The sequence below is a fragment of the Pteropus alecto genome, unplaced genomic scaffold (genome assembly GCF_000325575.1).
Source record: "Pteropus alecto unplaced genomic scaffold, ASM32557v1 scaffold22, whole genome shotgun sequence".
NCBI classification, from domain to species: domain Eukaryota; kingdom Metazoa; phylum Chordata; class Mammalia; order Chiroptera; family Pteropodidae; genus Pteropus; species Pteropus alecto.
The window spans coordinates 5288920-5305822 of record NW_006434839.1 but is presented as its reverse complement, the minus strand read 5'-3'; the positions used below and the strand labels follow the sequence as shown (position 1 = coordinate 5305822).

At 34.1% G+C, this 16903-nt stretch overlaps 1 protein-coding gene across 2 annotated transcripts in view; it reads right to left on the bottom strand.

Moving 5' to 3' along the window:
• CNOT4 (CCR4-NOT transcription complex subunit 4) overlaps window positions 1-16903 on the bottom strand; it is a 102640-nt gene that overhangs the window by 37814 nt on the left and 47923 nt on the right. For both annotated transcript variants that reach the window (XM_006910496.2, XM_006910495.3), the window contains exons 2-3: window positions 10440-10705; window positions 2185-2382 (exon numbers count right to left, since the gene is read on the bottom strand). In XM_006910496.2, the coding sequence (XP_006910558.1) occupies window positions 2185-2382; window positions 10440-10613 (372 nt within the window). In that variant the 5' untranslated portion in view covers window positions 10614-10705. The remainder of the gene's footprint in view (window positions 1-2184; window positions 2383-10439; window positions 10706-16903) is intronic.

Below are 16903 nucleotides of genomic sequence, written 5' to 3'. Positions count from 1 at the left end.
TAAATTTCCCCAACCACTGACACTGTCTGCTTCTGACATCCAACCATCAACATCATGGAGACTCAATAATCCAGGATCACCCAAAGTAGATGATTCTCCTTCTAATGTCATCAGAAGGTCAACAGTAGCCTAAAGCTAAGTCATAATGCCTTCATCATTCACCTCATTTCATCTCGTCATACAGGCATTTCATCATCTTACATCATCACAAGAGTGAGTACAGTACAATAAGATATTTTGAGAGTGAGACCACATTCACATAACTTTTATTACACTATATTATTATAATTATTCTATTTTCTTATTGGTTATTGTTGTTAATCTCTTGCCTAATTTATAAAGTTTATCATAGGTATATATGTATAGAAAAAAACAGTATGTACAGAAAAAAGCATAGTATATATAGGGTTTGGTACTATCCTCGATTTCAGGCATCCACTGAGGGCCTTGGAACATATTCCCCACAGAAGGTAAGGAGAGAATACTGTAAATAAAATAAATCACAGATTCTAAAGAAGAGGAAGAAAACCTATAATCCAAACTTCAGATTGAGACGATGGATTGATTTTACCCAGTCTTCGGGTGCTGCTCCATATGCCTCCAGTTCTATAGCATCAAGGATGTGTTAACAAAATCAAGTGCATTCATATCTAAGAGTTCTCAAATCAAGATAAAAGCCCCATTAGTTTACTGGAGCAGCAGTTTCAGAAATGCAAAAGTAGATTCTAATCGATGAGATCAGTAGGAGTAAACAGAGGCAGATGAATAAAAAACTTGTAGAGGCAAGAATTGCCCTCTGGTTAGAAAAAGCGCAAAGGTGAAAGAGGGAAATAGAAGGGTTGTGCAAAGCTGTATTCAAGAAAATGGTCAAGGGTGATGTGGGATTCTGCCTGCCTGGGGAGTTAAGTACTAGCTTGGAAAAAGGGATGAATTGGCTGCTGAGGCTGAATCATAGGCCTATCATGCACTCGGTCCTTAACATCTCTCATTAAAGAAGTCTTTTCCTTATGAACTCTAGACTCACTCATCTGGCTTTGAAAAGAACCCGGTTTCTTGAAAATCATGTAACCCCCTAATGCCAGCATCCCTGGACCTAGGTCCCAGTAATTCTTGAGTTGCTGCCGTATTTACTGCCAAGTCTACCTGACTTTCTCTGCTACTGATCTTGAAGCCCTTCATAATCTCAATACATAGTAAACTCATCATCAATAAATATTTGTTATTCTCTTTAAACTGAATTTTATAAAATCAAACTTTAGACTCCTTAAATTTCCTCCTTCTGGGGCCTTCAACCCACTTAGCCAAGTCCGATGAATCCCACCTTTGTAAGTATATTCACTATAATCCTCTCACTGGTACCATGACGTGCTTACTTCAAACCTTTCCCAAGGGGTACTTTCAGCAGATCCCCTAGCTCCAGCTCTCTCCTACTGAAGTATGCACTCTGGCAGTCAATCAATTTCTATCTGCATTCCCATTAATCTAGTCAGCACCTCCTGGTATATCAGAAACTAAAAATTAGCAGATGTGCATCCAAAGGCATCAGAGCAAGTTATGAGTTCAACATTACTCTAATAAGGCCAGGGGTGAAAGGAGACAAAAGATGTAATACACAAAAGAGTTACAAATGACACCTATCAAATGACAAAGAACCTGGTTCATTATTTCCCTTCATCAGAGTCTCCCTTTCCCCAAAACTAGCTTAAAATAAATGAGTAAAGAATGATGATGTAGTATAGGAACAGCTCTGTAACTATTCTATAACCAACAATTACTACTTGGGCAGGATTTTAAAAAGTATAGATCCCTAGTAGGTTCATATAACTGCATCCCCAACTGTTGGTCCTTTACAGGTACAGAAAAAAGGAAAGAAAGCAGTCATGTCACATGTTAGAACCATTATCCAATGATCACAGATTATTAGCACTAAAGGGGACTTTAGAGATCAAGTTCAACTGCCTAGTTTTAAAGCTGAAGAAAATGAGACCAGAAAAGATTAAGACCCTTGTCTAAGATCACAATTGGCCATTGGTTTCCTAGTGATTATTAAAAAATCATTTCCCATTTTCTCCTAAGTTTTAATATTTTCCAGGGAATCCTGCAGTTGGGTAGGGCCAACTGTTATTTCCAAATAAGCGACAGGAAGAAAATGTGAAGTTGAGAAAGAAACAGAAGAGGACTTACCTCTGGGTCTGCTAGGCGCTGAGACAGACCTACAACAAAGACGAGGTTTTTTTGTACGACACGTACACTAGCCAAATGTTTGCGATTTTCTGATATTTTCTGTTTTCTCTCATTTTGTTTCTGTTTTTTCTCATTCTTTATCCTCTGCAGTTCTTCCTGGGAGAGTGGTTTATAAACTGCTGGGTCTTCTGGATATGGCTTTAAGCATAAAACAAACACAGAAGTTACTATTACATAGAAAAACTGTACGAATAAAAATATTCTGGATGATGGGTGGGTGGTTCTTACATCTTCCTTTTTCTAAATCTTTTAATTGCTTAAATATATTTTTCATTTAATAAAAGTTAAATATTAAATAAAATTTTTTTAAATACTCATTTTTTAGAGCTTATACAGACTACTTTTAGCACAAAACTTAAACCACCACCAAAGGGTCTTAACAAGAAAATTAAACTTCTAAGGTGCTGTGTAATAGGCAGAATATAAGTTCTCTCATCTAAATATGGGTTTAAGTATTACAATCAACAAATATTTAATGAAGGAGATGTGCTAAGGAATTAATGAAGTACTTGTTTTTTTAACACATTCCCAGTCAAAGAGGGACACAGAAGGCGAAATAAATAAAACACACAGATACTCTGGCTCAGGAGTCTGAATTTAATTTCAACACTTACTAGCCATGTGGTCTTAGGTAAGTTAAACTCTATGCCTCAGTATCCTCATATGTAAAATGAAAATAATCTTAAAGGCCGCTATAAAGATAAAATAACACTCATGAAACAATTATTATTATGGCTGGCATACAGTAATCCCTCAACAAACATTAGCAATTACACTACTGTAATTTTTATACTTTCTCTTCATTACAAGACTGTTTTTAGTCCTACTGCTAATGTCAAGGCTTCTGGTGGCCTGAATAAGAGCTGTGGACTCATACTGCCTGGCTTTAAATCTTGGCTCAATCTTTACTCTCTGAAAGACCTGAACTAAATTATATGACCTGTCTGCCTCAGTTTCCTCTTTTGTAAAATGGGAATCACAGTACTTTATTCAGAGGGCTTCTGTGAGAGAATTTAAAAAGATGATACATTTGTAAAGTGATTAAAATTGTGTCCCACAAATTAACATTTGCTAAATCAGTCAATAATACTACTAATAAAAATAGTTACAATAAATGAAAGATGGAAGACATTAAATACAATAATGTCTAAAACTGGATACGAAGAAATCTCAAAAACAGGAACTGCAACTGATTGGGTAATGGTGCCTATCAGAATACAGGAGTGGGGACCAACAGAAATGGTGCCATCAGGAAAAAAAGTGGGAACAGGGAAGAGCAGCGGGAACAGCCAAAAGCCTGAAACCTTGCTATGCCTTTAACATAAAGTTACTTTCATCTTCTCATATACAAATAAAAATGAAAAAATAAAAAACCTCAAATTTGTGAACACACATTAATACTGAAGACAATTAAGAAAGTGAGATTTCCCTCTATGTTGCTCAATTTCTATTAATAATATCATAAGGTCTCCAAAAAGCCCTGTTCTTAAATACTCAGGCATAACTTTTAGTGGTCCTACAGGATATTAAGCACCTATACCATTCTATTCCCACATTAAAACATCTGAATCTTCTAGCTAATTGGTCCTATTTGAGTAGGAGGCATAGAAAACAGCTGACCATATATAAAAGTCAGTAATTTAGCTGACTTTCACATGGTCTATGGACTTTCAAATATAAAGTTAGCCTCAGACATTTTAGGAACTCCATAAATATGTGCCAAATGAACACCAAGCTACTCTCTAAAAATGGAAATTTAGTGCTGCTAATTTTCTTTTTAATAAACCTTATTTCAAAATATTCTTGCATTTTTAGGAAACAAAATGGTTAAAGCTATATTACAATAAGTTCAATACTTCAATCAATGAGGTAATCTTCCCCCATTTAAATTTTCACTCTCTTCTCCACTCACCTTTGTATACCTATATTATTCTCCTTTCAAATTTTAACCTATCTGCTTGAATAATTTTAAACCCGTAAAACTATAAAGTATAAAACTGAACTACATACAAACCAAGTAAAATACCTTTCTAAAAGATCACTTAAAGTTTTCATTTGCACAGGATGCCTGGGTAGCTTTTTTTAGAGTGTTATGAAGTTCATCTGAAAACTGTTGCCCTGCACTACCATCTATAGTGATGATAATCCTCTCTCTGAATGCACCAAACACATGGATTGCTCCTACTTCCATTTCAAAGTGAGGTCCATGCACTGTCAGTAATTTAGCAAGAGTTTAATTTACCAGTCCACGATAAGAAAAATGTAAAAACTGAAAATAAGTATTTGGAAACTTTTATAGCAACGTAACACTGCCACACATGCACGTACATCATAAGTGGACTCTGCAGATGAGATATTTATCAGTATGGTTGTTATCAAACTTAGGTAGTGAATCACATGACAAAGGCTTGGTACTAGGCATGCATAATAAAACCTTGTATTAGTCTTCAACATACTGGGGGAAGGGTTACAGTTGCAAATCTGGTTCTTCATCAGAGATAGTTTGAGAAATATTAACGTAACTTTTCTGAGACTCGATTTCTTCTGTGGATATGGATTTGACAACCGCTCAAAGGTTTTTTCCTTTGCTAACATTCTCTGACATTGTAAAATCCCAATAAAAGATGATGCAAAGTAATGTAAAAGCAAAAAATGCATAAACACACACCAAAAATTACATTGTAATACAAACTCTCATCAGGTATATCATTGATGCAGCACAACGCTGAGTATATGACCCTGGTTATCGTAAGTCTTTTTTCTATGTTAGTCTGGGTTTTTTTATGAAAATATAATCCCACTAGGCTTCAAAGTCAGCTTTGTTGGAAAACAACTGCTATGTAATTGGGGAAAAACACCAATACAGGAGAACAGGATAAATTAGTTTATAATGATTTACCCTCCAAATATCTCTTTTTCTAACAACTTAAAAGTTATAAATACTAGCTTTTTAATCTTAACGTGTTTGTGAAACTACATTTCTGTTAGGAGGAATTAAAATTTTCTAGACAATATAAAATGTACAAATTTACTCTAAACACAAATGGCAAATATACAAAATCTTATTAGCCTTAACTTATCTAAAGATTTCATTAAAAGTTGGAATGGAGATGCATTTTTAATGTGTAAGGTATTTTTAATAATGTTAACTTGGCAATAAATTGCCAAACTACTAATTAAGATGGCTTACAGTCTCTAGTTTAATCAATTTCTTTCACATGTGTAGTATCTTCCCACTTTTATTCCTAATGTATTTACATGTGTCTTCTCTTTACATTCTGATCAGACTTGTCAAGAGTTTATTTTATTGGTCTTTTCAGAGAACCAGCTATAACCTTTATAAAAATACTACTTTTCTTCTATTTCACTTAATTCTGCTAAATCTTTATCTTTAACTGTCACAATGTTTTGTTTTGTTTTTCTGGTTTCTTAATCTGGAAATAAGTTCATTTATTTTTGTTCTTTGTTTCTAATAAAAGCACTTGCAGCTCTAACTTTCCCTCTTGCTATAGACAATGAAAAATACTATATAAAACTTTATTTTTAAACCAACATCTTAAAAACAATAATGATCTGCAGTAAAGAAGTCCCAAGCCAATTTCTGAATGAGTCAAATACCAGAGAGAAAAGTGGAAAGTCTGAGTAACAATAAACAAGGAGAGAAGAACAAAATGGGGGAAGAGAGACAGCTCTCAAAGCCCGGGATCAGCTCAAGGTAAAGAGTCTTAGGGGAGAGCATCCCCATGTTAAGCTGAGACCCGGCCTCCCCAAAGGGCTCTTTTAGTCTCAGAATGAGAACAAACTATGGAGAGGTCAAAATAAGAAAAAATGAAAATTAAGGTAGAAGAAAATCATTCTAGAGAAGCTGTTGAAACCAGCCCTAAAGAAGATTGGGCAGAGGTAGACAAATCGACCTTAAGCCTTGGAGAATCCTACAAATAATTCAATAATGACAATCAAGAAACAAGTATAGATAACCAAGCACATAAAGAAATAAAAGGACATGTACAACAACCAATAGAAACATCCCTCACAGACCAGCTACTAGAATTATTGGACACAGATTTAAAATAATGCTTATCTGTTTAAAAAAATATGACAACCTGAAAAATATCTTCAGGGTATAAAAATCTTTTTTAAAAATGACATATCGAGTATGAAAAAAGAACAAACACTACTTCTGGAAATGGAAAACACAAAAGGCAAATTTAAAAGCTCAGTGGACATATTTAGCAGCAGACTGGACCTAAAAAAACACTTCACGCACTAGAGAATAGATTGGAAGAAATCATCCATTAATGCATTAAGCAAAGAAAACGACAGACAACACAGACAAGATTAAGAAACATGAAAAAAAAGTAAAAAGATCTGAAAAAGTATTTAATCAGAGTCCCAGAAAGAGAGGAAAGAGAATAAAGGCAGTATCTGAAGAAATAATAGTGTAATTTTTTCCAGAACTAATGAAACTCACCAATCCATCCAGATTCAAGAAGCCCCACAAACCCAGGCAGGATAAACAAAAAGGAAATACATGTGTGAGCCCCACTTTTTGGAATTGGTTAATATTTCTTTTGTGGCCTAACAGTCAATTTTTATGCCCGCTGCACCTGTTATTTTAAAGTTTTGTACTAATTTGTGAAAAGTGTGTACACACATATACATGCTTGTTGTGTCATTCAAATTTCCATTTCCTTTTTATTGTCTCTTTCATCTGTCCATTTCTAAAATACAGAAGTTAGAAGTCTCTTCATTATGAATGTAAACGCAGTGTTTCTAATATTTATATCAGCTCAATATATTTCAAAGATCTGCTGTTAATTAGTTTCATGACTTTAGAAACTTTTTATCAGTAAGAAAAAGTCCTCTTTGACCTTTTAAAATGTGTTTAATTTTAAATTTGATTATGAGTAATATCAGTACTATACCTTCTTTCCTATATTTCCATTTTCTTATCATACCTTTTTTCCCTAGTTTCACTGATATTTTTCTTATATATGTTCCTAGTCACGGTGCTATAAAGTTTATTAAGAAAAAGAGCAGTCCTCCATTTCCTTCCTCCCCAGCACTAGTTGCCTCTCTCTACAAATAATCTGTTGACTCTCTTAAATTATTTTGTTATTTACTATTGTATCATTAAATAACATGCCTGTATTACTACTTCTTGATTTTTCAGTTTTAGATATTATCACATTATGCAAGTTAAGATTTAAAGTTATTTAGCCAGCCTAACCAAATATTCCAAGTTCACCTTCTAACCTCCCACCCTAATTTTGGTTAGGACAATTCACGATTACATTATTATAAAGTTCAAATATTACTTATACACTTCCACCTCAAGCCATGACAGAGTAGATGGTAATAGACTAGGCAGGCCTACCAGCATAAACAACTAGAAAACTAGACAAAACATATAAATGTTTTTAGACACTGAACAAAAGGCAATTAAGAGGTCTGCGACCTTTGAAAAAAAAAGAAATAAGACAGAAGAAAACTGTAAGTGTCCAAGCTTTCTGCTCTTTGGGCACTTATTGGATACTGGCACTAGGTAGGTCCAACAGTCACAGTGAGTGGAAGGGACAGTGATCAAACTTTGAAGAGACGGAGGCAACTGAAATTTATGGGGTGAAATACCACAAAGACAACTAGTACAAAAAGAATTCCAAAAATCTACATAGAGGAATCCTTAGGTAGTTTCCACTAAAATTTCACAATTATATAAATATTGATCTTTTTCAGTCATCCTGCTTCCTACTCAGAGTCCTGAGCACAACTACTTTTCATTATGAAAAATTTTCTTCTGTTAGATTTTTGACTATTTCTTTCCACCCATCCTTAGTTCACTGCTTCTAAAACTTCTCTTAGAAGACCAGGAGATCCATCTTTTATGTTGCTTAACTTTTCTTTCATGCTTTCTAATTTCTTTTTTTGCAATATATCTTGCAACAAAAATACTCAGCACAATCTTCCAACTTACTAATTTGCTCTTGAAATATGAGCATTCTGTTCTTCAGCCCATCTATGAGACTGTTCATTTTCAAGACTTCTAACTTACTCTTTTTAAAAAATGTTCTTTCTACATGACTATGTCATTCTCCCTTACCTCTCTGAGAAGTACCAATGACACTTTTAAAAGTTTTTTTCTGTTTGCTTACTTACGTTAGTTAGGTTCTTCTATTTACTGATTTTGTGCTTCTCTTTCATAATTTTAGTTTTCCTAAAATGTCTGTTGATTCTTGGTTCTTGCAATTGGTATATAAATAGTATTTCTGTTTACTGCAGGATGCTCTTTTCTTGACTGTAAAGAGGACAAACTGGTGGACGAGGCAAGTCAGTAGTCCATCTTCTGAGCACAGGAGGTCCAAGTTCCACCAGGGTGTTTCCGTCTTAGGGCTCTGATCCAAACTTATAATCAATGTTCCAGCTAGAGGGCATCTGTCTCTGCTACATAACTGATACTTTTTCTGGATCTGGAAGCACCCATTCTTACCTTTTTTTCAGCAGTCGTCTCCTGAATATGTTTGTTAAGCTAATGATTCTTTATTGAAATTGAACCCAGTGGCCTCTGTCTTTCATATGCCTCACAACTTCTGGTCCTCTCAGAAAGGAGCCCTTTTACAGATAAACAGCTTAGCTGAAGTTATTTTGTTTTGTTTATATCTTTAAATTTTTTGTTTTTCTCCACGTTCTAAGAATTTGAGGAGATTCTAGGTAATCCCTTAAAACTGAAATGAATTTGCCATTTCCCCAAATGATTTTTCTCTAATGACAATTTAACAATTGGTCTTTTTATTAAGACTCTACTTCATAACACTCCAAAGGAAAAAAAAAAGAAGAGATAAACTTCATGAAGTCGATGAAATTCACAAGCCTTACTCTTGGGCTATCCTGAAAGTCACTACTTTCAACAAAATACTTCAATACGATTGTCTTCTTATGGAATGACCAGGAACCAATTTTTAAAACATGACTTACTGTTTCAGATCCATTAACTCAAATTTATTATCGATTGTGACCAAACCTAATGTTAAGGATTTCATTTACACATTTGCATTCACATTTTTAAACTGAATTAACTATATAAAAAGTTAAAAATATATATATATTAAATATGCATTATAAATATCTATTATATGTCATATATACTATATATAAAAACTATATTAATTAACGCTTAAGTAGATCTAACCATTATTCATTCATGTACTATACATTATATGCCTACTAGATTTTTAAAAACTGAACAATGAGATATAATTGCCTCTGGAAAGGAAGTTGAAAGATAAAATTTTAAAAAGTAATCTAGGTATCTAAAATACATTTCTACTTTCTCAAAATTTGAAAGTAATGAACATAAGAGCTCCTTAAAATGGGTAAATGAAAAAGAAGATTGAAATCATACACACAGACATTAAAGAAAAGGCAAAAGATAGATATTTGCATTAAGCCCTTAAAGTCACAAATAAAGTCCTTTAAAAATAGAAATGCAGCAATCCTATTCACCCTACTAGGTCATTCACTATATCTAATTGTTGTACCTGCTTACCAAAACAACAAAATCCAGAAAATATTTAAAATCATAGCTTTTTTTTGAGTTAGAAGGGACTCAAAAAACATATTTGAATCCCAAACCTACTACTCACTAGTTGATGCCTGTGGACAAGTTTCTTCAAAGGTCCAGTTCTCTTATGTGTACAATGGTGACAGCGTTATCAGCCTAGAACTGTTGTAAGGACTCAATAAACGAGTAACTATTACCTTTTGAAACAGAATTTCTGTCATTTTAACTCATGACCTGTTTTAGCAAATATCAAAACTTCTACTTTGTACTAGAAAATTAAAGTAAATTTCTCCCCCCAGACGTAATACTGAATGTGTTTTTCTAATTGTATACCCTATCTAAATTCTTTGCCTCTCAACTTCTAATCCTTTTAAACAGCCAACACCATTGACCATGTTAATCTCCTCAGATAAGAAAACTGAAGGGCAAGTTACTTCACCAAGGTCATATACTTAGTTAACAACAACAAAGCGAACTCTTGACAATGACTCCTTACGGGCAGTGTTCTTTCCACTTTATTATATCAAAATAAAATGTTACACATAATCTCACTTAAGATTTACAGAGTCTTTTAAATCTACTTACTCATGTGCATGGGCAAAAAACATTGTACACAAAGTTATTTTGGAGTATTTACCTTTCTACACGCAGGACAAAGCCCATTTTCATCAGTGCGGATTCGATGCCAACAAAATCGGCAAATCTGGTAGCCACAGGTGCAAGGGAAAAAATTGATATCATCTATCTCCAAGGGCTCCATGCAAAGAGGACATTCCACAGGGTCTTCCTTCGCATCGGGACTGCGAGACATCTTCACGTTTATTAAACAGCAGCAAAAGTTTATAATAATTTAAGGGAGAAAGAAGTTCAGCACTGAGAATTAAAATGTAGAACTTCAAAGACCTGCATGACAAGAAACAAAATATACTGTTTACTAATGCAGAAAAAAAATGGCATTTTCAACAATCAAAAAGCATTTCATCAAAAAAATTGAAAACATTAATCAGACCAATTTTTGCTATCATCTCAGAACAGATTTCAGAATGGAATTCTGAATTTTTTTGCATGTCAAGATAAAAAGCCTTGCATTATTAACTTTTTGGATTCAACAGAAAGACAAAAGACTTCCTTTTTCTAGATAAAAACATTTAGTATTAACCTAGTACTAATCATAGCATTTTTTAGGGGAATATGTAACATACAGAAGCATCTTCAACCTTCAAACACACTCTCATCTGTCTTATCTTTGATCTATAAGCTAGCAATAATAATGACACTTTACTAAAGGAGTATGATAGTATTCCAAAACATACCACAATTTATAAAATAAACCTAATGAAAAACAGAGGTTTCAGTCATCTACAATTACATGCTAATATTAAAACCGTTACCAAAGAAAACATGGGCTAGTGCTGGAAAAAAAAAAAAAAAATGCCACAGAACCTAATGGTTTACAATTAAATATATATTAATATGCCAATGAAAACTTCCAGGAAAATAAGCACATATTAAACAAAAATAGTCCTATGGTGATGCTACAAAAGCCTATAGAAACAGGAAAGGGGAAGAGAAAAAGTAGACTTCTATATCCCAAAGTCTTTTAAAAAATTAAATAATTTATTTTTTTAGATTATAGAGAGTTGAAACTTTTTAGGTAACAATTTAGGTTAAAGTCACTGTTAAATTAAAACCTTAGGCTAGAGTCACTATTTTAGGTTTAAAAAAAATGATAGCCTCCAAAATATAACTCAGTGTAATCCCTATCAAAATTAGTTTTTAAAAAAATAATTTGACAAAATTATTCTGAAGTTTACATGAAAGAGTAATAAATGCATGAGAATTGCTTTGACACTTCTAGGGTGGAGGGGGAATTGTGGGGATTTCAGCTGTCAGATATTACACTGTAATACAAAGATACAATAATTTAAATAATTTGATATTGATACAAATATAGACTAAAGATCAAAGAAACTAAATAATCTAGAAACAGAACCATAAATTTATGAGATTTAATATTTGGTAAAAGTGACATTACAAATCAATATGGCAAGGATGGACCAATTTATAAGCAATTAAAGCATACCAGTGGATCCACTTTAAGAAAAAAACAGTAAATATCTCACACTGCAATCAAAATAAATTCCAAATGATCTTTCTAAAGAGCTATATATTGAAATTAATAAAGTGTTAGAAAAAGAAAAAAGAATTTTTCAAATCTTGGGATACAGAAGGTATTCCTAAGCAAAAACAAATTCAGAAGCCCTAAAAGAAACATAACTGATTTAGCAATATGGGGGAGGAGGGGAGGCGGGAACAAACAAAATTAAAGGCAAGAAACAGGGTAAAGGATATATTCACTACATATAATAAAGAGATAGTGTCCAGAATATATAAAGAAACCGTACAAAGCAATTTTGAAAAAGCAAATAAGTCAAAAGAAAAAATGAAAACAGAATATGATGAGTAATTCACAGAAGAATTATAAATGATTACAGCACATGAAAACGTGATCGACTTCCTTAGGTAGTAAACAGTGAGAGCATTTTTCCCCACCAGGCTGTCAAAGAAATTAGTCTCCCCACAAAGAGAGATTATCACTGATTTAAGTTCCTCACTGAAAAGAGGAAATGGGAGGACAAAGAATATCTTCCCTTAAGGTGCACATCTATTAAGCGGTGCAGCCTAAATGCATTCCAGGAAGTCTTAGCTCCAGAATCTGTGCTCTCAACCACTCCTTATACCCCTAAGAATCTATCCTACATAAATACTTACATGTGTACAACAAGCACTTTGCTATGTTTTGCAGCACTGTTCATACAAATAGAAAACTGCAAACAATTATTTGTGAACTCTAAGTAAAAAATGATATAGCCATAAGGTAGATGTGTGTGTTGAATCAGAAGATGTCTATTATATAGTGTTTTTTAATTTTCAAAAGCAAGTTGGAGAATAATAAATATACAATTTCATATAATTATATAAACCCTATATGTGTACATATTGATTTGTTTCTCTAAAAAAAAAAAAGCATATAAAAGGTTATACACCAAAGTGTTACCGTATAACGAAAGACAAAATAGAGGTAGACTATTAATTTTATTTTTGAAAATTGTGAATTATCTGAATTGTTATAAGCATTATTTTTGCAATTCAAATGGCCAACTTAAAAAAAAGAGGAAATTATTTTTTTCTCATTTAGGAAAATTAAATGTGACTTGTTAACAATGAGAAGAAAAATCATTGCAAAATAAAATTTTTAAAAAGAAAAATGAGCTATGTATTTATAAACAATCCAGGCACTTGGTTTGCAGACCCAGATTTGCCACTGTCAGTTCTCTCATGTGTAAAATGAGGGTTTAGAGCTGATCTAATGGCTCCTCCAGCCTGAATATCCAAAAACTGTACCTGTAGAAAATACATTCTCAAACACTGGTTCTACCAACAGAAAACTAAACTAAAATAATCAAGGAGTGCTGTCTATATTTCTAATATACTTTCGATTAATAAGACATTATTTTCAAAACTACAGCTTATTAAAGTTTTAGTGAAGTAATTTATGGGATGCTGGAAAGAAAACAATACAAAAGGGTTTATGAATTGAAAAGCTTTCTAGAAAGTTATTATAAACTAAAAATGACATATTGAGGTTCTGCATTTTGATTAGTTCTGTCTTTTAATTTTAAAAAAGTTTGCAAGAGGATGAATCTTCCAGTTGAAAGGGAGGAAAAAGGACAAAACAGCAAGAAATCCCTTAAGACAGTTAATACAAAACCAAGTACATTCTGTACAGTTCTAGCACTGTGGAGAGACGCCATGCAAGCCAGTTGCCCAATGTAATCACACAACTGGTAAGATGTAGGAGGGAAGTCTGATGTGCTAGAATGCTGGAATACAAAGTAAAAGAGCTGACTTCTGCCTCATCTCTTCTACTAAGTAGCTGTACGATTTTGGATAAGACAGTCAAAAGCTCTAGGATTCAATTTACTCATTTGAAAAATGCTGAGACACAAAATTTAACGAAATTTCAAGTAGAGAAATTTCCTTTATGTAAATCCACTGAAAAAAGCTTTTAAAATAAGCTTTGAAATAAACTCTCTCCCTTCCAAACACCTTAACTACACCTTAACAGACCTAGCATGAAGTCAGTAGCAAGGCCCCAAGGAGAGAACATGCTTGAAATGTTTGAAGAGGAGGAAATTCCGAGTGGAATAAGGAAGGAGGGGGAAGAACAGTTTGAGATAAGGTCAGAGATGTCGGGGTCCAGGATCTTGTACGGATTCATCATAAGCCACTAGAACGACTTTGGTTGTTCTAAATGAAGAGGACCAGACATGTTTAAACATCAGACTGGCAAGGGCTTGACTTATATTTAAAAGATCTCTCTGGGTTCCACTTTCAGCATGAGAGTGTAAGGACTGCATGAAACCACTCCACAGCAAAACTGGTGAAAATTATTTAAAACCAGCTATTTAATGTATCTGGAAATGATCCTAAGGGCATAAGGGAATTGAAGAAACATTTATTCAAGAAAATCTACTAACATTCAGGAAAAAGAGCAAGACTATATGGTATTTAAACCAAAACCTGTTTCTTCTCTCCTTCTCTCTCCCTTCTTAGCTCAGCGAAACTGAAACTTCACTCCAGATTGGTACAGTCAATAACACAGGGTGCCCTGTCACCACTGCTACCAGTCAGAGAACTACCTTGCCAGAAGGGGCACAAGACATCAGTCAGCATTTCTCATCCTGCCTATAGCTACCTGATGCCAAAGCTAAGTTCCACAACCTAAAACTGTGCTCCTAAGTAAGAGCAGCCAATGGATGGGGGCTCCCCTCTTTCACCCAAATGCCACTCATGGAAAAGAGGCCCTGTGTTGCTGCTGTATGCTGAAAATCCTAGGATCTAGACTGCGCTCCACTTATCTACTTCATAAAGCAGAGGTTCCACCCCAGGAAAGGCAAGACAAGAAGACCTGAGGTTATTGTACACCCTTCCAAGAAGTGCTCAGTTACTAAACTGGGGGTGTCACAATAAGAGAAAAGCATAACACTATCCCCACTATCTAACTCCAGAGCCAGAGATGTTGCCAGGAAGGTGAAGTAGGCCTTAAAACAGCTCTAAATCTCTTCCAAAGGAACAGACTTAATATTAAACAGAGTGTGAAGTTCATGCCTAAGGGCAACTTCAAAAACCAAAAAGGCTGTGATAAAAGGCAACTGGGAGGAGATTCAGATACAGGTTGAACTGTAAAGGAGCTAGTTTTCAGGAGAGAAAAAGGAGAATGAAGGAGTAGCAGCTAGGATGAGCCCTCCTGGAGTCAGAACAAATTTCAAAGCTCTGACCTCAAGAACTGTCCCCGACAAGTGAGGTCAAAATTTTTTGGATCAAGCTGAGAAGCAATTTATGTCCTAGGGCATTAAGGAAAACAGGAAAGCAATCAGCTAGAAATTAGTAGAACTTAACATGTGGGTGTGGTCAAGGAAAGAGAGAATGAAAGAGAGTCCTGCCAAAAATACTGTCATCCCAGGGTGCATGTGGGCATAACCAAATCTACACCCCCTCGAAACACCACCAGATGCTTAACCCTGCAAAAGAGAAATAGACTTCACTAAAATAATCCACCCAATCACTAAATAAATAGGCAAACAACAGTAATAAGCCCTGGGAAGGGTGAGAGAAGACCACTACCTACAGCTGCTAAAATAGTATATATAAATTGTCCAGGTTCCAATCAGAAATTACAAGCCATGCAAAGAAATAGAAAAGTATAACACATGTACACCAAGAAGGCAACAGAAACTGCCTCTGAGAGCCACCAGATGTTGGATTTAACAAAGACTTCAAAGAAACTATTTAAAATATGTCCAAAGAACTAAAGGAAACCATGATTAAAGCAGTAAAGGAATGTATGATGACAATGTCACATCGAATAGAGAATTTCAATAAAGAGACAGATATTCAAAAAAAAAGGGAGAGAGAAAGGAGAGAGAGAACCAAATGTAAATTCTGGAGTTGGAAAGTACAACTGAAATAAAGTCACTATAGGGGCTCAACAGGATATTTCAACTAGAAAAGAATGATCTAGTGAAACATCACAGAGATTATATAGTCCAAAGAACAGAGAGAAAAAAGAATGAAGAAAAATGAACAAAGTTTCGGAAATGCAAAACACCAGTAACTGCATCAACATACACGAAATAGGAATACAGGATGGGATGGGACGGGATGGGAAGGGAAGGGGAATAAAAAATATTTAAATAATGGCTGTATGAAAATTAAGAACTATAGCTACACAACAACATACATCAACCTCAGAAACATAATGCTATACAAAGGAAACAAACAATATAATTGTGGTCATAGAAATTTCAGCAGATAAAAGAAAACTGTATTTTAGGGATGCATATAAGGTGACAAATATCAGGATAGTGAATGCCTCTAGGTGAAATAGAGCTATGAACCAGAAGTATAGTGGGAGTGAGGGAGTATTCTGAGGTACTTAAATATACTATTTTTAACCTAGGACATGGTTACAAAGATGTTTGCTTTATAATCAAACAGTGCATGTTTTACACATACACATTTTATGTTTCTGAATATGTTTCTTATTTTTTTCAGTCTTAAAAGAAAAAGGTAATAGCTGCAGATTTCCCAGAATGGTTAGAAATGATCTCCAGACCCAGAAAGCACACATGCCCAAGATCAACAAACCCATCAGACACAAGATAGTAAAACTGCAGAATACTAAAGGCAATCGGAATCTTAAAAGCAGATAACTTAAAAATGACCTTTCATCCAATAGAATAATTAGAATTACAGCAAACTTAACAGCAACAACTAAAGCCAGAGGGAAAGACAGACATTCAAGATACTGAAAGAAAATTACTGTCAACCCACAACTATGTGCCTAGAAAACAATAACCCTTAAGAGTGAGAGTAAAATCATAAAATAACATTTTTTGTGATAACTAAGATTTTTCACATGGACTAGATATCAGATATTAAGAAATTATTGTTAATTATAATAGGAGTATTGTGGGGTTTTTTTTTTTAAGTTCTTCTATAGGAGATACATTCTGAAGTATTTACAGTTCATGATAC